This window comes from Mus musculus, chromosome 5 (genome assembly GCF_000001635.26).
Source record: "Mus musculus strain C57BL/6J chromosome 5, GRCm38.p6 C57BL/6J".
Taxonomy (NCBI): Eukaryota; Metazoa; Chordata; class Mammalia; order Rodentia; family Muridae; genus Mus; species Mus musculus.
In genome coordinates, this window is record NC_000071.6 from 7,324,604 (window position 1) to 7,351,809 (window position 27,206).

Below are 27,206 nucleotides of genomic sequence, written 5' to 3' on the forward strand. Positions count from 1 at the left end.
CCACCCACCTACCCACCCTTTCCTGCCCCACTGGTCCAGCATCACCTAAGCTGGAGCATCAAACCTCCACAGGGCCAAGGGACTCCCCTCCCATTGATGTCAGACAAGGCCATTCTCTGCTGCATATGTATCTGGAGCCACAGATCCCTCGCTGTACACCCCTTGATTGGTGCTCTAGTCCCTGGGAGCACTGGGAGGTCCAGCCAGCCAGCATTGCTCTTTCTGTGGGGTTTACTTGGCTTGTTCTGGAATCCGAAGAGTGGCAAGTCCACAACTTACAGAGAAATGTCCTCCTAACAGGAGTATCTTATTGCTGACACTTCATTATTTTTTCTACTTTTGTCCAACAGTAATTTACAAATGGCAATGGGAGTGTTTTTCCCTTTTAATAAAGCAGAGACACTAAAATAACTTTGATAAAAATAACTTTTACTTGACTAACAGAAATTGCTTGAATACTAGTACATGTGATGTGATTGTGTGTGTGTGTGTGTGTGCATTATACACTTACATGTAGACATGAAATTATCTAAATCAGTATGGATAAAGCAATTTAAAAAAGCAAGTCCATTTGTTATGAAGAAAATTATGAAGCAAAAGTATAACTAGGTGAAGCCCTCGGGAATAATAAGAAACCATCACCTCAGCTCCTGATCTGATTTCCCAGTCAAAGCCTAGGTCTACATTAGAACTTATCCAATCGTTTTTTGCTTCTGTTTTATTTAAGTAAGTTAAAGTATGCTGCATGTGTTTTCTGTCTTCTCTTTCTCCGTGTAAATGGTTCCTAAGCACCCTGACATGCTTTGAAACAACGTAGTCACACACAATGAATTTTCAGTTCACATTGCAAAACTTCTCTTCCTATGTCAGAATTTCTGCTGGCTATCTAGGCTTTGAGGAGGCTGTTTGATTGATGAGCTTCAGTTTTCCTGCCTCTAAATTGATTGAATATTGAATAATAAACATGGTAATTAGCACGAGAATATAACTCGTGAGTGCATAAACCTTTTTAACTAAGCTGAGTGTGGAATATGAGGTGCAGGTTTACACGTTCCATAATGCCGTTATAACACAAGATGGTTTGAGTTGCCCAGGGTTACTGCAGGAACACCAAGACAATTAGTCAAGCTGCTGATACATATTGCCTTGACACCACCAGTACTGGAATGTTGCCCATTGTAGAGTGTCTCCTAGCAGCATGAAGCACAGGGTAAGTCCCTGAGCAGGACTTTGCTGCTGTTCTAATACTCTCTGAAAGAGTCTGAGACTCTCTGATAAACGCCTCAAAGCCAGTGGAGACAACCAGACCCTGATCTGTTAATTAACTTTTATTAGTTGGCATTATGGACACCCCATTTTAATTACTCAATTATAGTGTGAACATTATAAAATTATATCACCATTCTAATTAAATGGCTTAATATACTTATGAAAGAATTTTTATTATTATTTCAATTTCCTCAAATTCTAAAAAGATGAAAATAGACTTATGTCAGTTTTATGGGGTTTTGTCTCCATTATATGCTTCTCAGAAGAAACCGGTTGGTTAATTACATATACTCAAAGGAATGAGGAAGTAAAATTACCATTACTTTTCATTTGAAATACATAAATTGATTTTTAATATTCACTCCTATGAAGAGAGTATATGGCAGATATGAAAAAGTGCATAGTGATAAGGAATGTTGAATTCACATTGTATTTCTCCTTATCAATACAGGTGGATCTTTTGGAATTTTCATCCTATGACATTTGTAGCTTATGTGAAAAAAAGATGTTGTTAAAAGGGCTTTTCTCTGAATGATTATGAATTTTTAGTGCCACTGTGTTGTTAGCATATTTTCTTACAATTGTATTAATTACTTTAAATAAAAAAAGAAATTTCACTAAAGGAGAAGTCATAATGTGAGATGACTATGCCTGTATATGAACATTTCCACAGATTTTATTTTAAATCTCACTGTATATATATACAACTTTTACATTTAACTCAGAAATTTACTGGACGCATTCTAACAAACTGTGATTGAATAAATGAGTGAATGGGCACCCATTTGAGTATTTACTAACCTGTGTTGGAGCATCTAGAATTAAAATGGTCTACCCGAAACAAAATGAGTGCTCTTTCCTTTTCTTATCATTGAGAACTGTGTTTTACGTGGTGAATAGTCACCAACCTGCACAGTGGATAACTAGGAAATGTTATTAAAGGAGAAGGAAAGCAAGCAAGGAGGTCAGAAAACTTGCCTGTTTCTTTCCCCCATGTTATTAAGCTGTAGACTAATGTAGAGTTGGGATGGCTTCCATGATTTTACAATGTAGCATGAATAATATATTTGCAGGCTTCCTCTTGAAAGTATGTATTCCAGGCCCAGGCTTGTGATTCATTAGATCATTCAAGTCCTGAAAACCTATAGCTTAGCTAAATTAGATCACACACGCTGGAGATGAGTCCTAAAGGCCATTCTACTTTGACTTTCTTAAATAACCATGTTGTCATATCAATAATTGAAATACCAGTTTTATTTCCACCTGTATATTCTAGGCTCAGAAAAAAATAGCCCACACAGAGAATATTTGAATCCATTTTAGCGAAATCAGCTAGCTTGTCGTTTCTCTACAGTATTTACAAATTAAAATTTTTAGTTGAAAACTAAATGTATATGTGTAATAAATGTCCATCATTACAAAAAAGCATTTTTTTCAATGTTCATTTTCCATTCTGTACTGCAAATTGCACTGGAGGAGACAATATGCACTACCTGACTTATATATCAAGGCTCCTTTCAGCAACACAATGCCAGAGACCAATAATCGTAATCTAGTCCTTCCTCAGGAAAATGACTACTTTGTTTGACAGGATTTAGTAGAGAGAGAGGTGCAGGCCAGAGACAGACTAAGGAAAGCTTTAACAATGAAAACATTTATTGACCTGGGAAGAAATTTCAGAATATTCTTAAATGTCAGTCTTATATTATTAGATGAAAACAAGTCGCAAAGCAGGACAGGAGCCCGTTGGGTGGAAGACTGGCTGTACTGTGGAGGCCGTGCCTTTGGAGACATCTATGAACTCCCTCACACCCCCTGCTTCGTGACTGGTTGGTTGTTTGCCGTTGTTGCTGTTGTTTTGGTTTGGTTTTTGTTTCTGTTTTTCTTTTTGGGTTTTGTTTTGTTTTGTTTGTTTGTTTGAGGCCTGCAGGTTTTGATCCTTGAACACAAATATTTCTACTCATCTATCATATTTCTATAGATACAAATAGTATTAGAAATATAACAAAATGTATATGTTCATGTAAATCACATAAAATCATGCATGTGTGTGCATATATATATATATATATATATGTGTGTGTGTGTGTGTGTGTGTGTGTGTGTGTGTATGAAGGAAATCATATATATGTTCACATACATGCACATAACAAACCCTCATTCTGTTTCTGCGTTCTTAGAGTAAATGGTATAAATTGTACTGCTGAGTTTTTCTCTATTGGCAATCAGTCCATTTCTTGCTCTTCCTATTCTCCTCTGGGATGAAACTACTGTCTGGAAGCCTATAAAATGCATTGCCCAGAGCCCCTTGCCAGCTGGTTTCCAGTTAGATCTGCCAATATCTCTAGCGGGGAAATACAAGTTACTAGACTGGGAAAAGGATTTTTTTTCTCCAGCTTCTGGGTCTGTTTTCTCATCTTAGTAATCAAGAGTTTTGACAGTGGCAGAAGCAGCAGCCCACACAGTGACAGAAGTCATAGGCATATCTGGTTGGACAGGGTATCCAGTAACCTGAACTCTACTGGGACTTTGCATGCCTGCAAAGCAACAGTGAGTGGCCTACAGACTGCATCTGTGCCTTACAACCACCAGCGTCAAAGCACGGACCTGCAGGCTCACATAACATCACTTGCTGTTTCTTCCTCCAGCCTTGGAGCCATTGACTTCCCAGCAAGTGCTACTCATTATGGTAATAGCCCCTCTGCTTTTCTCTCCCTTGGCCCCTTCAATAGGTCTATAGACATCTCTATTTGAAAGACTGAGACTGGTTTCTGTTTACCTAGCTACATATCAGTGCAAACATTTTTGCAACACAATGTACGAAATGACATACATTGAGGATTTCTGTGCACATCAACAGAATGTGCTTGTATAACAGCTTATGTCTACATATAAATTTAATTCTTATCATAGTATGTGTATGCAACTACATAGTGCTTTGTCATGTAACATTTCTTTATTTCAAATGATTTACTGTAAAAAAAATTTTTTTTGAGGAAAGAATGTGATAAGGGGGTATGACTGTTGTTACAATTTCCAGAGGCAGCAGAAGACTGCTGCACAATAATGAAGTTGGATGCTTACCAGGAAAGAGACAACAGTTTTAAATTAAAAATCTATCCATGTAAAAAAAGAAAGAAAGAGCCTTCTACAAGGCAGCAAGATCATAAAAACAAACACTTATACTTTTCTCAATTTTCTCTAATAAGAATACTAAGAGAAACAGAAACGCCACATCAAAAATATCATTGCCTTGAATTAAAGCTGTGTCAGAGAAGCAGGCCAAACTAAGCATCTTCATTAGGAAAACTGTACAAACACTGCTCTGCTATTTGGAGCAGTTGTGTTAAACAAAATGTTAACTGTCTCCCCCCCCTACACACACACACACACACACACACACACACACACACACTCATACCATACTTGCACTTCTGTTACCAACACAATACAGTGCAGAGCAATCTTACCAGACAAATAGACAGTTTCAATCTATTCATGCAAATGTGTCCAATTTCCGGTTACTACCCAGAACATGCAAACCAGTCACAGACAACTGCTCTTAACAGGTCTAACGCATGGTGCAACAGGCCAGCACTGGCTTCTTTCCTTGTGTACGTCCAGTGTGCCAAGCACTGTGCTACATCTTTATCATCCATTAACCCACTTAGCCCTCCCAAGGCCTGTCTGAGACAAGGGGTATCTCAAGTAAATAACCTGGAAAGTCTCCATGACAGCACAGTCAAGTAGTTAGAGATGGAACTGGATGTTCAACACAACTCTGAAGTTTGTGCCTGTAAATATTTCTGCAGTGTTAGTACACGTAGTGAGATGTTTTCTTTAGCTACAGTCTGAGAGGGGAGATGTTTCATATTTCCACTTTTAGAGTGCAAGGCAAGTTAATAAATACAGGGCAAAATACAGCCACCTATAAACTACTGACATTTCTGTCCAGAGGCAACCATGTAAGAGGTGGTGGTCCTTAAGGTTAGCATGCATCCGTGCAGAGTTCTACAAAATTAATTTGTAGCCCTTCTTTTACTGCAAAAAATAAACCATTCATCATGAATATATACACAAATAACTAGATTAATGGTGTTTCAGCTCTGAACTCTATTTTCTTGTTTTGAAGTATTTCCATTAATATAATTTTGTGAATATTCAGAAAACTTTGGTACCTAAGATCATTTGACACAACAAATAGGAAGTAACAAGAACTAACGGCAGGACAACAGAAGAGTTATGTTTATGTCTATTGTAAGTTTTACAGTCATGTCTCTTTACTTGATACAATGTAATTGCTTATTACATAGCCTACACTACAGGGTCCTTAATGGCTGTCTCTCTGTATACCCTTGCTCAATTTCTAGCACATTTCCAAGTCCCATACCAGTGTTAGGTCCACCAATTCTTCAGATCTCTAATTAGCCATAATGTACACTAGAAAATTCTCTGCAACTCAATGACTAGTGTGGTGGTTTGAATGAAAATGGCCCACAGAGGCTCATAGAGAGTGGCCTTGTTCTGAAAAGATTAGAACCTGTGGCCTTGTTAGAGGTAATTTGTCACTGGGAACAGCAGCCTTTGAGAGAAACCCTGTCTCTGGGAAAAAAAAAAAGATTTCAGATTCTCAAACCATGCCCAGTGTTACTCTCTCCTTACTTTCTCTTGCTGCTGTCTGAGGATCCAGATTTAAAACTTCCATCTACCTTTCCAGCATCATGTCTGCTGCCCTAATGGCACCATGTTTCCCTCTGTGATGATAATGGACTAAACTTCTAAACTAAAATCCAGCCCCAATTAAATGTTTCTTTTTTAGGAATGGCCACATTCGTGGTGTCTCACAGCAATAGAAACCCTAACTAATATAACTAGGAAAGGAAGTCACATTGCTCTCTCTCCCCCTCTCCCCCTCTTCCCCTCTCCCCCTCTCCCCCTCTGCCCCTCTCACATCAGTTCCTGTTTCTTCACAGAGGCTAGTAGATTTACAGAGCAGTGTGAAATGCATTTTTCAGTAAGTTCCACTCCTAGTCCACCATCTCCTTTAAGACAGATTTTGTGCTTGACATGTATTAAGGATCCTCAAACAGTCCGTGACAGCTTAAGATCTAAATTCTACCAGCTTTGAAGTGGAGCCATATCCGCTCAGGGAATTCTCTCCTGTGGACTTGGGTAGCATGTGCTCTTCATCCAAGTGGGGCAGCACAGAGCTCTCCCAGGCAGTGACCTCCCTTGCCAGTCCTCATCTGTATGGGTTTCATCTTTATGGTGTCCATTTCCATGGTGCTCTAATTTAACTTGTACCCAACACTTTCTGTCAATCCCTTCACTGTCCTCTCAAATGGCCTCCTTTTGCTCCATGACCCTAGCAGCTAAAGTCGTTGGTTAAAAGAAGGATCTTTCCGAATGCCTTTATTTATATTGAAAAGCAAATCATAGTATGAGGATGTGCTTCTTGTATTTCTTCATATTTAGTGATATCTGGATTGAAATATTTCACATTATCTGCTGATCATGGAGGATACGTCACATAAGTAGCAGAATTTTCTCTATGGACAACAGTTTTATTTTATTTGTTTTGTTGGATTTTGTTTTTTGTTTTGTTTTGTTTTGTTTAAAATGATGACCTTTCACTACTAAAAATCTTTTCCCTTCAGAGAAAATGGTTCTGCATATGTCACTTTGTCAGGTTTCTAGAATTTCCTTTCAATTGGATTCTATAGCTTTACAAAGACTAAAAGACATTAGTCCGTGGCTTACAAATATAGTAGAAAATCTTTTGCAACCACTGCTCTTCCTACTCTTCATCAATCACACCACTTACCTTGTTCAGAATTCTAGAGCTAGCCTCATTTGTGAAGAACATAAAACTCCCTAAAATCAGAAACCATGTTGAATTCCAGTAAGCATATCCTCCAGAGTAAATGATGCCAATGTGCTGCAGAAATGCAGCTCAGGGTATTCTGTACGAATGTATTAACATCAACATGTTTCTATCCACCATCATCTACTTTTTAACATACTCTAGAGAAATGACTCTATTAATTTCAGGTACCCTGTACATCCTAATGATCACAGAGAATAGAAGGAACGTAACACTTAAAATTCACAGCAGAGTGGCCACTCACCAATTGGAAGGAAACCTATGATGGCTTATTACTTTTTATTTTTATTACTTTCCTTTTATAACATAGTTCCTCAAATCTTACTTCTATGATAACAAAAAAAAAAAAAAAAAAGCAAGTCATTAATGTACCTGTCACCAAGGTCTCTCCCAGCAGCCTTGCCTAGAACTTGTGAATTTACACGACCAGGATATGGGTAGCCAGACAAGAATATTACATTGGCTTTAGGATGCTTTATCTTACTTTTCTGCTGCTCCATCAGAATTTAAACTGAGTTATTTTGAAGGATATTCTCTCCTGCCAGCCTAGTCATTGTTGTGGCTCATAAACTTTTAAAGTTAAGTAGGACTACTGATTGTTCCACTTTTATCGTGTATGTAAACAATAGCTCTCTAATTGGATTTAAGGCTAAGTCAATTGGAGGAAATTCATGTCTATTATTATAAAACTAGCCAATATCTATGGCCACAGAATTCACTCAAGAAGAGACTCTGCTAATGTTATTTCACTAAACCAATATAATTCCTGTTTTCTAAGTATCATTATGCTCATAGATAATAATGACTCTCCTTCTCACCCCTCATCCAAAAGCTTTTATCTTTGTAACATCTGGAGGCCATTACAGTTCTCCACAACTGTCAAAACTGAGGGAATAACTGACTGTTATGTACCCAGCCCCAACTGATACATCTGCATACCACCTAAAGCTCAGAGGAAGCTCACAGGAGAAAGGGCAGAAAGATTGTTAAGAGTCAGAGACCTGAGATGCCTGCTGCTAAATAGTGTACCCTAGAGAAAATGGACCCATGAAATTGCAACAGTATGGTTGCCTGAACAAGACAGACATAATGACACCAGCTGACTTACTTAAAAGCCGGGAGGAAATTCTATGAAGTCCTACTCTAAATGCACTGCTACACTGGAAGGTAGTCAGTGTCTGCTGAGAAAGGAAGGATCTGTTTCCTCCAGGAATAAGCTCCTGCATAGGGTATTTATTATCAATTCAGCCTTGGACATATCAGCAATACAGACTCAGTAGGCTGTACACACACACACACACACACACACACACACACACACACACACACACACACACACACACACACACACACACATGCATACACATGTATATATATGGAACAACAAGAGACCATGAATTTAAGGGGCACAGGACAAGTTGGGGTATGTATAGGGACAAAGATGATGTGGATACAGTGCTCGTGTAAGAAGTCCTCTCTCTCTCTCTCTCTCTCTCTCTCTCTCTCTCTCTCTCTCTCTCTCTCTGTCTCTCCCTCTCTAATGCACACACACACATACACACACAATCTTTCTTAATTAGAGGTTTATTTTGTCCCCTAGTCAAAGAAGCTAGAAGCCTAAGAGTGTCATTCTGGGATCTTGTAGGCTTCTGGTGAGAGCTTTGTGCTGCCTCAACTCATGACAAACAGGAGAAAGTCAAGCAGGTACATGTCAAGGAAGCTAACTGTGACTGTGGTCTTGCTTATAACAACTCACTCTTCAGGCAGGCACCGAACCACACTGTAGTGATAAGCATTAACATTTCCTAACAGCATAATCTCCTCCTTGAAACTTTGTTTCCTAATACCATTGCAGTGGCAATCAATTTCAGCAAGTATTCGGAATTCATAAACCATCTCCAAGCTATAATATTCAAGAATAGCTGCATATAAACATATAAAGTTATTCAAATTAGACATGGGCATTTTAGTCTTTACATATAATCTTCTTGGCAACTATACTATTTTTAACACAAAGCTAATTTTTATCCTCATCTATACTTAGGAAATTATAGTTTTTCTGATAATGTTTATCTATCATTTGAACATATCATGTTTTTCTTTTTTTATTAGATATTTTCTTAATTTACATTTCAAATGTTACCCCCTTTCCTTGTTTCCCTTCTGAAAACCTCCTAACCATAAATATCATTTTTACAAAAAAAAATGCCTGTCTTTTAATCACTTATTATCACCTTATCAGTAAGTATATAATTTATTTCTCCTCTCAAATAATGAAATTGCACCAGAGCCATTCCTATCCATTTGCAAGAAACTTTTAAACCCACAAAATGGTTGAATCTTTGAATTTTAACATGGAATATTAAGCAAAAGATAATGAGATGGTTCACAGATATTAGCCTAGATTTAATCTATGTATTTTATTAGCATAAATCCATTTGTTGTTACCTAATCAGTATTCTCTTGTTCATTTATTCCAACTAGCAAGATTGTCTTAGCCATCAAAGTGAAGCAGAAACAACAGAAATGCAGTGTGGCCCCCTCATCCCACCCCCATCATTTACGGCCTTCATTCATACAGTGGCTGTCAGTTGAGCTGACCTTAGTGTGTTTATTTTTATTTCACAGTTTTATTCCTTGACTGTCTTTGTGAGCGCACCTGATGGTGGTCTGCACGCTTTGCTTACAGGAGTTCATCCTCTCCTTCTACAGTGTGGGCGCCCAAGGCTGAGCTCAAGCTGACAGGCATGACTAGAAATGACTTGACCTGCCGAGTCAAGTCACTGAAATCGCCTTAATTTTCTTAATTATCTTTTGTTGGGACAGCCTTTTTCCTTTGGGCAGGAATGACACCATATCACGATGCAGCTGAGGCTTCCAGGTTTATCTAAAGTTCCATTTAAACATATAGACATGAAAAAGAAAAAAAAAAACTGTAGCACAGCAACTTATATTTCATGTTACATTTCTTTATAAATTAAAGAAAAAGTAAAAGAAAAAGAAATCCCTGTAGGATCCAGAACAGTCAGGGACACCACAAGACAACCTACAGCATGAAACCTGAACTCACAGGGTCTTACTGAGATTGGCACAACAATCAGGGAGCCTGCATAGGCTCTCTGTAAATATGCTATAGTTGTGTAGCTGTTTTGTTGTTGTTGTTGTTGTTGTTGTTGTTGTTGTTGTTGTTGTTGTTGTTGTTGTTCAGGAAGAGAGATGCCTAACAGTGAGAGCGGGGCTGTTTCTGATGCTTTTGCCTGCCTTGGGACCCTTTTAGTCCTACATGGTTGTCTCATCCAGCCTTAATGAGGAGAGGTACCTAGTTGTATTGCAACTTGATATGCCGTGGTTGGTTGATATCTCTGGGAGGCCTGCTTGTTGCAGAAGGGAAATGGAGGCAGAGTGGATATGGGGAGGGAACAAAAGTGGAGGGACTGTGAGGAGAGAAGAGAGGGGAAACTGTGCTCTGAATGTAATATATGAGAATAAATTAACAATTTAAAAATAAAATATCCCACTTTAGGATTCCTTAGATTTTGTATTAAATTGTTATATTTTATATTACATTTATATTTTATATCTCAAATTATTTTACATTATTGTTTTATATTATATATATTATTTTATATTAAATTTTAAAATTTGTTATTTTTATAGATATCACTATTTTGGGGAAATTTATAGAATTGCAATTCTTACTCTTATTTAAATGAATGTGATTTTTATTTAACCACTTTGTTGAAATTGAAAGTGATTAAATCTAAGACTAAAACAAAAAATATATGCCTTTTAAATGATTTGACTTTTGTTCTTAATTTATTCTCTCGCTATGGTAGACGTATAGGACAACAGAAGAACATCTGGGAGAAGAAGGCAGTACATCAAATATGAACACTAGTTTTCTAGATATGTCACTACAACTTACAGTTTATTCCCTTACTGGGAAGGTAAAAAGCTCCAGGACCTCTCAGAGCTTTCAGGACATGGAAAAAGAAATACAATGAACACTTAGAGTTATAAAATTTGCATGCAATTTAGATACAACAAATAATGTTTTATATGCATGAAAATTTTTCCTCATGAACTTTAGTCTTTTATATGACTAATCAGTGCTAAACTGCCAACCTTCTCTGAATATTTAGACATATGTCAAAAATGGAGATCTTCTTGGCTCTTTATCCTCCTGATTTAACAGGACATACCAAGTCTGAATAGTAGAAAGGAAGAAAGAAGCAGGGGCCTTTGAGGAAGCACAAGAGAAATTGTCATTATTTTGTTGGTCTTACTTAAATGTTACACTCCAGTAAGGATCATCACAATCATTTCCTGATGTTGCTCTAACAAATCACCGTGCATCTTCCAGCTTAATGTAAATTATTGATCTTCTATTACATTCGATCAGAAGCCTCTCAGGAACAAAACTCATAAGAGGAGTAGGGCTATGATCTTTCTAAAGAGCCATATGGCTATCTATCTTCTTGACTGGGTTGCAGGTGATCATCCACATGCCTCAGCTTATGATTCTCTACTCTGACTTCAAAGTCAGCAGTGTGGTTTCTTAAGACTAACCCTCTCACCTGCACCTGCCCGTTCCTTACACATGGACCTGAGCTTCCTGGTCCAGGTTAATCTTCTCAATGTCTTAAATTTCAGCTCTTCTTATTCTTTAAGGTATTATGTGTGTGTATATATATATGTATACACACACACACACACACACACACACACACACACACACACACACATATGACTTTGGAATGTCGGTATAATTCGGGTGTTATTATTCTGCCCACCATATTAAAATATTAAAAGTAAATAATGTTTGGATAACTTGATCAGTAAGTGTTTTGCAGTGCTCAGACTCTATGAAAAAGTCAAATAAACAAATGTATTAAAATACATATAAGTTGTATTTACATTTATAAATTGGTCATATTAATACCCTGATCCATCTTCTGAGACCTCCCTATTTATTGAACCTGGAAGATTAACTGTTACAGATAAAATGCATTGTTTAGAAGACTGAGGTCTCCCTGTGGTCATACCCTGATGGATCTTAAAGGGCAAGTACTAAGAAAGCCCTTTCACCAAGTACCTGCCTCTCTAGGCAACTGGCAATAGATGATAATTACACATCCAGCACCCTGTAGCTGCTCTGGGTCTTGCTTTCTCAAGGGCTATCATAACTGGTCATGGAATTATTGTAATTTCCCCATAAGAGGGATAAAAGGACATGGAGTAATGTGAATATCCTATCACTGTTTCTCATCCTCACTATCCTTAAACCTTCTAAATCAAAAAGAACGATCAGGAGCCTATCTTGTGACTCATTTCACAGAAGCTTTTGAATATGTTAGAGTGAAAAGTGAATTCTTAACTTACGTATTCACCTCAGCCCCCTATATACATGGCCGATTTGTAGGCCCTTGCGGCCTTTTGTAAGAGCAGTTATGAAATAGTTCCATGGAACTCGAAAGCATCTACAACTAATAGGGAAGCTTAGTTACACCTGGAACAACTAGCCAAGTAATCTTGGTGTATACTAAAGTGAAAAGATTACCATGGAAAAGGGAGTGTTTACTCCAAGAGTAGAAAGCTCAGTGTTACAAAATTCTAACAGGAGAATAGTTCAGGAAATCAATTCCCTCCTAGAGCTCCAACAGGACTAAAGGGAACATTCCTGTCAGTTGAAGTTAGAGTAGAATTGACATCTTTCCTGTAACAACATCATTTTTATGAAAGAACATTATCCTAATTAATGTTGAATAAGGTTTTTCAAAGATTGTCCACTTTGCAACATTAAGAGTGCATACAAATACCAACATGCTTGAACGGTAATAACTGCTAACATTTACTGGACACTCAATGAATGTCAAGTGTTTCTCTTAAAGCACCATATTTGGAGCATCCATCCTTGCTGTAAAGAAGTAGAAACTGAAGCTACTATAACTTTTATAATGCTATTTAATTGCTAACTATTTAAGATTAGGGAGTTTGACCCCAAAGCCTTACTTTGTTTAGATTCACCTGTAACACTTGTCCTATGTGTGATAACACAATAGCTCCAACCACGAATGTATCTACGAATCAGGTAACATACAACAGGGAAGACAAATGTGCCCCCTCCCCCCGTGTTACAGGGTGTGTTGGGAAATGTAGTTACTCAGTGTGAGTGCCTAGAAGGAATGTGTGTGCGGACAGTAGAAGCTGACTGCCTTTCTGTCACCACAGCGATACTTAGGGTGCTGTGAAGTACTCAGTAAGCACTGTAGGGAAAGAGGGCCTAGAGCAATACTACAGGAGTTCTGCATGGAAACGAGAGGGAATTCTAAATCATGATTAGAAATAGAAGTTATGTGTGAATGGTGACTACAGGGAGCATACAGTTGAATGAAGACCCAAATAGAATAGGGTGTGCTCACTCTTTTCAGGAACTAGTGCCCCTTTAATTACAGACATTGTACCACCAATTGTATGACAAAAAAATGATATTGAAAAATGGGTAATCAAGAAATGAAAGAATAAAACCCAATGATGAGAAAAATGAAGGAGGATTTTGTTTAAAACAAACTTGCAACATTTACTTCAAAATAAAGCATATTAACAGAAATGTGAAATAAAATCTGCCAAAGAGAATTCATGATTGTCAAAGCCCCAAACTTGCAGCCTTGCCAAGAAGGAAGAAAGTTAAAACTCAAAACTGTGTAGCATAGAGTCCCCAGTGTCAGCCTCATATAGGGACAGCCTATGTTTCATTATTTATAACTTGTTTTGACAATAAATCTAAGTCTCTTGAAGGAAATTTCATGCATTAAAATAACAAAACATAAATTTTAAAAGAATAAGCACCCCAGGAAATAAAATAAGACTTAGACTGGAAATGAGTTACAAGCACAGGTGAATCGTGGGGTTAGAAGACAACCTTTGATTCCTCTCATTTTATCTCTGGGCTTTCTATCAGCCAAAGGAACATAGAAACAGAACTGTGTTTACTATATAGGCATCTCTCTTCTTGTGGAAAAAATTAAATAAATATTTCCTTTCTTAGTATTTAGATTTAAGATGACATATTTAAACAAAAGAAAACTCAGCTCAACACATCAGGTGTCCATCTCTGCAAAACTGAAATCATTAGCAAAAACAAATTTTAAAATTCCTTCTTCATTTTAAAAACTTGATTTGTACTTTTATATTATTACAGTTCAGGATACTATCTAAATTAAGAAGTAACTTATCTCTTCTGAGTTTCAACTTCAGGTAGTCCTTCAAATGAGTAAGAACATATATTGGGAATTGCTATGTTCCTATTAGCAACAAAGAGTTTCTTCATATGGACCTATGCACTAAGTGTGTGTGTGTTTCCGAAATATTGGATTTATTATGGGATTGTCACTAGCAAAAGACATTTGCAAAATAGAATTTTAAATTTTGTTCAAATTCTTTTCTTAGAATATATAAGTATATGGCAAAGGGTTACTGACAGAATCAGCTAACTTCATACTTGAAGGCACTTGGTAGAGATATTGGGCACGTGCCCTGTTCTCCCTGCTCTTGGGTCCTCTTTATCCAGAATTAAAACAACCTTCACTGAAGCTCTGTTCTTATTTTCCCACAGAAAATACATATTTTATTGCAAAATATTGTACAATATGTACTTTAACTACAATTACCACTAATTTTTAAATTGGAAACAGGTTCGATGTCATCAATCATACAATCTACCTGACACGTGATCTCAACATGATTTATATTTTTATTTCTAAAATATAAAGCAGAAATTTGTTTGTTTTAATTTGATTGCTGAAAATGAATAAACAAAAAAGAAGATAAATGCCAAGTAACAACAAAAGTCACAAAATTAAAGACCTTGAATATTGGCTTCCTACTTATGGAAATTTTCTGAAGTTAAATAAACACAGCTTGTTTAAATAAAGATGGCACTCTTTCCTTCAGATAAATTGTAAGCACAGATTTTGTGTGCATTCTAAAAGATAAGGCAGGGATGAGAAGACAAGAAAAAGAGAGCAGTTTGCTTAATATGGTAATACAGCCCAGTCTTTACGGAAAATATGTGAAAGTATAATGTAGTCATTAATTCAAGAACCAGAGATCTGTGACTTCTCTATTACAGGACATGTCTTCATAATTATAGCTGACACACAAAAGAATACATCAGTTTGGGAGCTCTATAAGATAGTTATTCTATACATACTCACAAGTATCTTGAAAATACTCATGACTGACTAAGATAGGCATTTAAAAAAAGCAATAGGGTCTAACTATTCACTTCCTTATTTAGGAAATTCATTGTTCAGAAACTTCAAGGCTTCCATTATTTCTAGAATAACATCTATCGTTTCTGGGTATACATTTGTAATTTTACAAAAGTAAGTTAAAACATTTGGATGTGTTTTGGATATATATATATATATATATATATATATATATATATATATATATATTCTTGTTATATTAGGTGATTTAGACAAATGTACAACTCAGGAAAAGATCATGAGACATAAAACCATTCAAGGGCCATGGAATATGCAATTGACACTTTAAAGGGTCTCCTCCATCGGGTACTTTAGGCAGTAAAGCAGGCTTTGCAGTTCCTCTTGAATTTTAATTATATTGTGTCCAGGAAGGAATCCAGACTTGTAACCCATCCTAATTTTCATGAGTGATGATCAAGTATATAAAATAGGCTAAATATGCAGCTATGTTTAGTAATTAATGGATCAAGTGCAAGAATGAATGTCTTACTATTAATCACATGTAGATTAAGCAATACATAAAAAGGTACATTGAAATTAAAGTTGAGATGTTATTTCAGAGTACATAAAGATAACTAAGAGTCAGTTGAAGAATGTGTTTATATTTCTGAGAAGACATTTATTTTATTGAATTCAAATATACTGAGAGAGTTTTAAATTTTTCTTAAAGAATCCTACAATTATCATAACCAAGTTGTATATGTTAGGTGGCTAAAAAGAACTATAATATAGACGTAGGTGTTCCTCTTGAACATAGTCAGCCATGTGTATCTCACTACCTGTATAGCATATAGGTATGTGTACCTAATACTGAATCTTAGAGGCATCATACAATCATAGTATTTTAAAGATGAAAAAATATAGAGGATAAACATCCTAAAATTGAGCAAAGTACTTGTGTTTTAAATAGACTTTTATATTATAATACTTTTGCTTTATTTGTATCTGTCGTGGATTTAAAGAAACATAAGCCATCTCTAATCAATTATTCACATGCTCATTGGAATGAAAACACATTTTTCTATTTTTCATGCAGAACAAACAGATAATCATGGATACTTCTGTGTTAACTTTCAAGATAGAAATAGAATTCCACTCTAGGATTTTCAGTTTACTAATCTGTGAGTATTTTTATGGAGAAAAATGCTTCATTGCTTTATTTATCAATCAATCACTTCATTTCATATTTATTATAAGAAATCTATATAATATTTGATATTATATAAATGAAATCTCTTGAAATTATATGTATGTATGTATGTGTAGAAGTGAGTGTGTGTGTGCACACATGTGTGTATGTATGCCTTTATACTTAACTTTCCTTTGCATTTTGAGGTTATCTACTGTTTCCATTAAACAAACATAGTTTAAATATAAGAAACTTATATAATTATTTTTACATATCTGGGGACTTAACCATATTATATATTAGAGTGAAATGTCAAACCTGTATTATACAGGTATAAGTATAGCAAAAATTTCAAAAATAAAATTTGATAAGTAATTGTCACCTTTTTTATTTCCATAACAGAATACAAAATATGCTGATTAAGTAATTGCACGTTATTGAATGTTAAGGCCATGTCCAACTTTTAAACAGCTCTACAAAGAACAAATGTGTGGAATAAGTAGGGAAACATAGGCTAAAAGAATAACAATAAATGTTAAGCACGGGGAGACTTGGTGAAAATTTGTTACCAGCTAACATCCCAGTCTATAGTGCTAGGTGAATGGAATCTTGGGAAGTTAGGATAATTGGTAACATCCAGTTTTAGATCATTCTAGAAATTAATGTGAAAATGTATTAACATAGTAGATACCTATTTCAAAACTGTAAGTGATTGTATTTAATTATTATATGATTAATGAGTTTAATATTTATATTGAGGGCATTTGAATACTTGAATGTCAACCTGGCTATAACTTTAAAGCCATTGTTGAGAGTGAAAGTAAATATATATCCACATTATTTTTAATTTGATGTTTTACAACCTGTTGATCAAAATGGCAAGCGCACACTCTAGAGTCTAGGAAGTGGTCACATATTTTGCCTTAGAGAGACAGACACCCTGCCACAGGAATATAATTGAGACCAAATAAAGGCTTATCTCAATAATTCAACAAGGACAGAAAAGGACTGAATCACAATTTCCCACACAGCCCAGCTTATGTGAAAGACTGGTCAAGGTCTTTCTGGAGAAAGACACAAATTTTTGGTAAAATGTGGATTTAAACAAAGAAATGGGTTTGTGTACTACATGTGAAAGATATTTTACATGTTTCTAAAATAGCTCATAAATCATTTTACTGAACATCATCCAATGAGTCAAACTGAAGAGTCATGAAAACAAAATAAGCAGATTAACACAGCAATGGAGTCAGCCAAGTAAATTATAGCATAGGTATAGCAGCTGTACCCTGGACAGCCAGCGCAACCAAGTGGCTGGAAGGCTGGTGTCTGTTGTCCATATTTGCACACTCAGTCTGTATAAGGTCATCCAGGCTTTGGGGACATGAGCAACCAGAGAAAGAGACACAGAGATATCCTTGACCAAAGGACAGAAACTTCCTTTTATAACACTAGAGAATTTAGTTCAACATCATACTCTAATCTCCTTGAATAAAATTAAAATGTGTAAATACGATGAGATATTCTTTCATCCCAAGACTGAGACATATATACTAGAACACAGTAATCCAACTCAGGAAGGTTATGGAGTCAGTCACAGGGATTATCAACACACTAAGAAAGAATGCCCTTAAGAAAATTGGAGCATCCTAGGTTTACAAGACAACATGTGCCTAAGGAAGAAGAGGGAGGAGAGGTTTGCCCTGAGGAAAATGCTCCTGACACAGTGAGTTGTTGAACACTGTAATAGTTTGCTGAGGCTGCAGGAACCCCAATCCTTAAAATCTTTAAAGCAGGCAAGATTCAGACCCACTGCTTAGGCTGACTGTGGGCTATATTTTTCAGTCAGCTGTAACTGCCAAGTCCCTTTCTAGCCCTGTGAGTTTAATTGTAACTGTTAATGCAAACAGTGTTTTCCCAGTAACACTTCTGGCTTCTTCTCATTTAGTTTGGGGTGTTACAACAACACACATTTTAAAACATGAGCAGAGAGTCTGTCATTGGGAATCTTAGTAATGTATGTGAGTACACGTAACCTCCCGATTCCAGATTCCACATGCAAATCACAGATGCTGTTTAACCAGTGGTATTTATAATATATAGCAGTTGTAAATAGTTCACACTAATGAAGTATTCAGCTGTAATGAAAAGTATGAGGTAGAAAATACTCGAGTAAGTTAAATTCTTCCTCTCTACGTCATACAGAATAAAAATACTCTCAAAACCAGATTAGAAACTTGTTCATTGAGTTTGGATACTTGGTCACTTACTGTGGTCTAAAACTGATCATACATGTAAAAATACTCAAACTATGTATATGTGCATGCATGCACACATATATACGTACATTTTTCTTTAAACTCATTTGAGCCCTTAAAACGTTAGTTTATAGCACCTGTTATTGATTGATATAGTAAATTGATATAATTAATTGATATAGTAAAGCCTTTGATTTTGGATGACAGAATTTGAACAGTTTACTAAGCAAAATGAAACAACTGAAATTGCAGGTTAACTTAATGTTCTGAAATACAGCAAACAATCTGATTTGATTTTCCACAAAAAAAAAAAAAAACCAAAAACAAACAAACAAAAAAAAAAACAAAACAAAAAAACCTCATTCACTTTCTTCTAAAGAATTTGAGTCTTAGATTTTAGAACTCTGAGAAACCACCCCTTTTCATTTCTCCAAGACAAACAAACCCCTTGAAGAGTTTATTTTCTTATAAAGCAGCTGTAAAATTATTAAACTAATCTGAAAGTATGACTTCACAAAACACATTATAGAGTGTCACTCAAACTTTCTTCACTACCCAAATCCTCAGATTCCTAGTGCACTCTGAGGGAAGATCTACCTTCTCCCTGCAGTTAACTGTGCTCAGTGAACATTTGCATACATACCACTACAGATCAAATGACTGGGACGACAAGAAACTCGCAAACACACACCCCTCGCTATAATTGTCTGCAAAGTGTGTCTGCTGACAGAGCGCTTACTCCCTAGGAGACAAACCTGCTCTATCAGTCAGGACAGTATCTCCTAATGTCTCTTTTTGTTTGCATTCGGTTTTGAACGTGTACGGATGGGTGTGTGCGTCTGTGTGCACATTACCGGAGACGGAGATCCATTCTTGCAGAGGGGCCCTCTGAAGACTCCCTTAATGCCCCGGTAGTGCCCATTGCTGAGATGTCTCGAACTGATGACCAGGTAACAAGCCATGTGGGTCCCCGCTGGAGGTGTAGTCTCAACTCCTTACTGAGCGACCAACAGGCAGGGAGATGCAGGCTGGCTCCTCCGCAGCAACAGTGACTGCCACCTCCAGAGAAGAAGAGGCCAGCAGCAAGCTGGGAACAGAGTGCCCGCGCGCCCCCGCACCTCGACCTGCGCGTGGCTCTCGCTGCCCACAGCGGCTGCTTGGACTGAGGCGGCGGCGGCAGCAGCCCAGAACACTTAGGGGACCTGGCGAACCAGTCCACATACTGTTCTGACGAGGCGGCGCTCAAAGGCGGGCTGAAGATGTGTTTTTTAAAGGACAACTTCCTGAGTCCACCAGGGAATCGGAGTCCTCCGCCCCCTTTACCCCGCCCCCTGCCGTTGCTGGGTGCAGGCGGAATGGGGTGGGGACATTCAGGTGCAAGTTGGCATTTTCCAGCCGCCGAGTCCCCAGGCTGAGCTGTAAGCTGCGGAACCCGGGATGCAGCCGACGCAGTCTGTACAGGGAGCGTGGCGTTCCTCCGTGGGTCCAAGAGCTGCCCCCTCTGCAGTGTCCGAGAGAGGGCGAGCGCAAGGAGTTGGAGATGTGGTGACTACAGCGAGGCGCGGAGACTGTGAGCGCTCAGCTTGGAGCTGTGGACTCTGTAGGGTCTAGGTTCCCGGAGTAGCAAGGAGAGATGACAGCTGCCACACGGGTCTCACTGCTCCTCCTCCTGAAACCACCAGCACCAATCTCTCGACCCTTCTGCCCCGCTTCTGAGCCAACTTTCTAAGGGGTTTAGGGGGCGGGAACCCAAGAAGAGTAGGAAAGACTGTGGAGGGATCTGGAAGAGAGCGTTTCCTTTAGTCATTTTCTGCCTGCTCACCTCTAGGGCCCCCTGCATCAAGGCGTCAATGGCCGGGAAAAAAAAGCTTCCCAGTCTCCTGTAGGGGCGAAAGGTTCAGCTGAAAACAGAGCCCATTAAATGCACTGTGGTGGTCAGTTCGCAGCGGAGAAAGGAACTTTTAGCTGTCAAACTTACTTATGGAAGCTAGATACATCAATGCATAGGTTTATGTGCACATATATGCACACATCTAGCTACAAAGGCTCACTTATTCTACCAGTTAAGACGCAATTGTTTGGTCGGTAGAGGTCTTTGTTTTCCCAGTCCCTAACAACCTTGTTCTTGGGGGTCTTTGGTTAAGTGTAAATTTAGCCATAAGGGAACAAAATGGACTGAAAATAAAACATGTGTGTGTGTGTGTGTGTGTGTGTGTGTGTGTGTGAGTGTGTGTGTGTGTGTGTGTGTGTGTGTGTGTGTGTGTGTGTGTGTGTGTGAGGGGGGAGGAAAGAGGGGGAGAGGGAGAGAGAGAGAGAGAGAGAGAGAGAGAGAGAGAGAGAGAGAGCCTTTGGGGGGAAGGCAGACAGTAAATGCCTTCTGTGCAGTCCCTCTCTATCCAACTCTCAGTCTAAGATCAACGTGTGGAAGCATGAGAGGGTCTCTTCCTACAGTTTTTCACATTCTGCACTGAGTTCCTTGAAACACCTCTGTAGCTCCTGGTTCTATCTAGGCTTTCTCCTAGAGGTCTTTCCTCTCTTACATTGAGTAAATACCCCACTCAGGTTGACAATTAGAACCCCCTACTCATGAAATATATAAAACATATATACAGAAACATAAAAATAAAACAGTATTTACATTTTTTCAATTAAGACAGTTCTTAAAATTAGGGAAGGAAAGTTCTATTTTAACTTTTGTAGCTTCCTAATTAAAGACCGAATTTATCTATATCATTACATAGCTTACTATCAGAAATATTATTTTAAAAAAAAAACCTTAAATGTATGACTTATTTTTAAACCTTTAGAAAAAAATTTAAATGTGAGGGAAATCTATTTCCTTTTAAGCCTTGAACTAAAGATGACTGAAACTTAGTCCACTGTACACTTTCTAGGAAGAGTGTAGTTAGCTTTTAACTATCTTGATAAAAACAACTTTGAACATCAAAAATGAACTCAAAGCATTCATCCCCTTTTCCCAATGACATTTTAACACCATAGTACTTGTTCAACTTAGAAGTGTAAAATGTTTTATGAACCCATACTTGTCATACAAAAATATATTTTTAAATACTGAAAATATAGAAACAGGTACAACGCTTTAGGCCTTACCTGGAATTTTAAAAGGAAGTAGTATGGCTTTGTTTGCTCTTGAGAAACAGAAATTAGCAAACAGCCTTGGGGACCTAGGTGCAGGTAACATGGAATGAATTACAAAGATAAACGTCACCATTTTTGATCACATTCCAAGGATGAAATCTGTGTTAATTAAACGAGTATTCTTCCTAATAATCCGTAAATATTTCAGAATAAAGCACATTTTCTAAAAGTGCTAGTGAGCTATGAAGCATAAAATGTAACACTCCATCCTATCATATTATGTTTTCCCCAAACTGCTTGTCACTTTTCTGACATTCTTGGCCTTTAGGACATCATCCTCTGCATGTTTGCTTTCCCCAAGAGAAAACTAAGCATTTGCTTTGGAAAGATGGTTATTTGAGTAAATTTCTCAATACTTGTTAACGTTTTAAGGTTTATCATCTTTGCAAATAACTGGTACTGATTTGTCATGCTATTTTAAATTAGCAACAGCTTTTCTCTTTGCTTTCAAGTATTTTGCTACATTACCTTGAAATATTGAGTCAAAACATGCCACAGTTGTTATTTATACAATTCTAAGATTAGGTTTATAATGAAAAACAAACAAACAAACAAAGCATTTCCTTTCCTTACCAGCTTTGATTGTTACCTCTCAATATAGTACAGTATTTAATAACATTTATCCATGTCATCCTGTATTTCAGACATAATCTACTAAATACACACACACACACACACACACACACACACACACACACACACATCCATTTATTACAAACAAAACTCTTCTCAGTTGCATCAATTTTTCTTTTTACAAAAAGAGTCTGGTAATTAAAAAATATCAAGGAAAATAAAATGAAAATAAACCTTATGTCCACACAAAATCAGTGTTAATCATGTGTCAAATCCCATTAAAATAAACACCAAGAAAAGCAAATATCATGCGCAAATTTATAAGGCCCCTGTTTTTTAAGCAATGTTTGATCTATGAATTTTCATTCCATGGAAAGGAATGTGAATATCAAAAACTGTGGATGTCAGGCTGCAATCAGTTTGAGAATCCCACATATTTACAGATGGTTGTGAGCCACCAAGTGGTTGCTAGGAATTGAACTCAGGATCTCTAGGAGTACAGTCAGGGCTCTTAACCTCTGAGCCATCTCTCCATCCCACATATTTAGACTAATGTAGCAAGCAGGCTTCCCTTCTGTTATCATCAACAGTATATCTCATATATACTCCTTGTCTCTAGATCCTCTGACCTCACCTAAGTATGAACCACTCTTACTTCTTGAGCAAGAATGACTTTTTATTACTATTGTCCCTAATGCTCTCTAACTTTGCATCTATATAGAAATAGTTGTCAAAAAGTCAGGGATAGTTTACAATATCTGATCATATTCTAGACAATCCTGATTAAACCATGCAATCTTTCATTTTGCGTTGAAAATTAAGTCAAATTACATTGCAATGATTTCACAGAAGAAGAAAAAAGAGAGATAGAAAGAGTCTGCTGAATCTAGCTACTGAAAGCTCTCCTTTGCATCTCCACCCCTCTTGCCTCACCCCTTCCCCCTTGGCTCCTTTAGGTCTTCTGGGAACATCTTTCTAATGCCCTCTCACTTTTCCAGCTCTCCACTCACCCACCTGCCCTTCACAAGAAAGCATCTTGCCCTACAGGACCAATTTAAAGTTAACTGATTTCTAGAAAGCTTCTTCCTGGCCATCTAAACTAAAGAAGCTATCTGTAATCTGGAGGATTTAAAAAAATATTTTTAAGCAAAGTCATTGGCATTCTTTTTCACACACGTGAAAATTGAGCAGATGTTTTAGACCGCCTATGTGTTCTCCTAAACCTTTCACAAATTATTTTTTTACAACCATTCTGTACATTTGCTCTAACTACTAAGCCAGTATTGAGCAGCACTACCCAGATCTCCAGATTACATATGGGTTCATTCTGTGTGTTATCCACTCTACAGATTTAGACATGTATAACCCACCTTCAGATCATACAAAAACGCTTCAATGCTCTAATAAGTGTTCTGAGTGCCATCTACTTATCCCTCCTCCTAGACTCCTGACTTTCCTACTAATAACCTACCTTCATAGCCTACAGAATAATTTCAGTGTTCTAATAAGTCCTCTGTGAGCCACCTCCTGGGCCTTCCTTCTTGCTCCCTGAACTCCTTATAAGTATTCATCTTTTAACTCTCTCGTATTAAAGTTTCAAGGATGTTGTATAGTTATAATATATGAATCATTTAATGACTTATTATCTCACTTAAATTTTATTGCTTAATGATATTCCACTGTGTTTTAGTTTAAGTTGCTTCTTCCTGACTGCCCTCCCCACAATATGAAAATCTTAACCTCCTTGAATATGACATTGTTTGGAAACAGGGTTTATGCTGGGTAACAGTTAAGATGATTGCTAGGATGGGTCTTAACCTGATTGTGTTCTAAGAGGGGAACAGATGGATGCAGACATTGGCACATGGATAATGAAATCATGTGGAGACTCCAGTTATGATGAAGTGCTTCAGTGAATGCCTATCAAAAGTGCCTATCAAATCACTGGACACTAGGAACTAGACATGAGTGGATTCTCCCTTGTAGCCCTCAGGTGGAATTTAATCTACTCCCAGCCTCAAAAAAAAAAAAAAAAAAGTGTGAAAATGAGTGTCTGCCATTGAGCTACCCAGTGAGCAATGTGTTGTCATGGCAGCCCCTAGAAAACAAGTTCACATAACATGAAAGTACTACTCTTCGTTTGTTTCTTAAACTATCGAAGGACATATTGGTTGGTTCCTGACTTTGACACTTGGGAATCAAACTGCTATAAGCATTCATGTTTTCATAAAAGTTTCTAAATCTTTTGGCTAAAACCTAAGAAAATCTGTCACTGGGTCTGATGGTTAGCTTTGTAAGAATCTGTCAGGTGATCTTCCATTGTCACTCTTGACTTTGTGCTCAGCAGCAATGAATGAAAGTTTCTTTAACTCTCTACATTTGCCAGCACTTAGTGACAAAGTTTTTGATGTGTAACCATTTAAATGACGCTGTGCTGTATCTCACTGTTCCCAGTCCTAATTCTCCAGAGACTTGGGATGTCAAACATCTTTAGCATATAATTGTTTGCTATGTTTTTTTTCTTTGCTGGCTTCTTTATTATTTATTATTATTATTATTATTATTATTATTACTATTATTATTCAGTTTGTAAGTCATTTAATCCTTTACTGTTAAGTTTTATTGAAAAATTTTCTATGTCACATGCTGTTTCTTAACTGAGTATGTGCTTTTTAAATATTTTGTCTAATAGATTCCCTGAAGCCTCCCCCATCCAAGATCCCTGGCACATTCTAGAGATGCCTCCTACTCTCCTACTGCCAATTTCCATTTCTTTTCCTGGCCCTCTCATCCTAGCTCTTTCTATACATGATTCCCCCCACCATTCCTTCCCTATTTCCTCTCCCAACCAATTCCTTCCTTCTATTCACCATCCCCCCATGACTATTTTAATTCTCCTTCTGAGTGAGATTCATGCATCCTCCCTTGGGACCTCATTATTTAGCTTCTTTGGGCCTGTGTAATTTATGCTCAGGAATGATATGGCTGAGTCTTGAGGTACAACTATTCCAAATTTTCTAAGGGAGTCTATGAGGCTGACTCTGGCTGAGACTCCCAGCAGTGGAGTACCTGAAGTGGCTGCCTCTTGTAGCCAGGCAGGACTCTCAGTGGAAGGACAAGAACAAAAACCTACCCACAAAACTTTCTCCCCAAAATTTGTCCTGCCCTACAAGAAGTGCAGGGGCAAAGATGGAACAGAGACTGAGGGAACGGCCAATTAATGCCTGACCCACCCTGAGATTCATTCAGTGGGCAAGAACCAATCCCTGACACTGTTAATGGTACTCTGTTATGCAGGTAGACAGGAGCTTAGTATCACTGTTCTCTGAGAGACTCCACCCAGCAACGACAAAAAACAGATGCAGAGACCCAGAGCCAAACATTAGATGGATTTGGGGAATCTTATGGGAACATTGGGGGAAGGATTGAGAAACCTGGAAAGGATAGGCACTCCACAAGAAGACCAACATAGTAAACCAACCTGTACACTTTGGGGTTCCCAGAGACTGAACCACCAACCAAAGAATATATATGAGTTGGACTTAGCCTGCCCCTGCACATATGTAGATGTGTAACTTACTCTTCATGCATCCCCCCCAACAACTGGAATGAGGGCTGTCCCTGGCTCAGTTGCCTGCCTGGGGATCTTGTTCCCTGCCTCAGTGGGAGAGGATGCATTTAGTCTTTCAGTGGCTTGATGTACCAGGTAGTTTGATACTAGGGAGATGGGGAGGTCCAGAGAGACTTCTCCTTTTTCATGGAAGAAGGGAAGGGAGAGGAGGGACTATGTAAGGAGATGAGAAGGGGGGGGCTGCAATCTGGATGTAAAGGGAATAAATAAATGAATTAAGAGAAAATAAATAAATATTTAGTCCTCCTCTAGAGCTTGCATTTTCATTTCTTAGCTGTGCATCTCACAGAACAGATGTTTTTAATTTTAATGAGGTTCATAATTTATCAGTTTTTATGGATTACGCTTTCAGTGTTATATCTACTAAGTTATTCATAAAAAACAAATCACCTAGATTTTTCTTCTGTAGCTTTACCTTTTGAGCTAAGCCTTCAATTCGTTTTGAGTTAATGTTTATGAAAAGGGTAAGGTCTGTCTAAATACAATTTTGAGGATGTTAATATCCAGGTGCACGGCACATTTTATTGAGATGACTGTCCTTCCTCCATTAAACTCTTTCACTTCTTTATCAAAACCAGTTGACAATAACTGTGTGAGTTATTTCTGATATTTGTGGTTTATTCTCTTGATTTTCCTATTTCATCAACAACTTGCTTTATTGCTCAATATAAATAAGACCACTTTAAGCACTTCTAATTAATATTTATTTTAATGTTTCTGACACATTTATGTAGCAACTATTAATCATAATATTAATAACATTATGAATACCATTTTTTACTTTTGTACATTTCTATGGTGTTAATATTTAAAGCCACTCATAAATAATTTTGTGATTAGGATCTCAATTGATGTTAAGGTGGCAAAGGAAGTTTTATAATTTAAGTTACTAAGATGGTTAAATTATCCAGTATATGTGTTCATGTGTATACACACAGTTTAAGTGTTTACTTACTAAGTTTTGTTTTAACATATGAATCCTAAGAAATATATGTCAAATTCTACTAGTTCTAATATTTACATAAATCCC

The 27,206-nt window shown here is 37.4% G+C and overlaps 1 protein-coding gene across 1 annotated transcript in view; it reads right to left on the reverse strand.

The window, feature by feature from the left end:
* The window catches only part of Zfp804b (zinc finger protein 804B), a 575,349-nt gene extending 555,574 nt beyond the window's left edge, over nt 1-19,775 (reverse strand). Inside the window, exon 1 of the mRNA NM_001163223.1 lies at nt 19,668-19,775. Coding sequence (NP_001156695.1) covers nt 19,668-19,775 — 108 coding nt within the window. The remainder of the gene's footprint in view (nt 1-19,667) is intronic.
* Between the last annotated feature and the right edge of the window lie 7,431 nt (nt 19,776-27,206).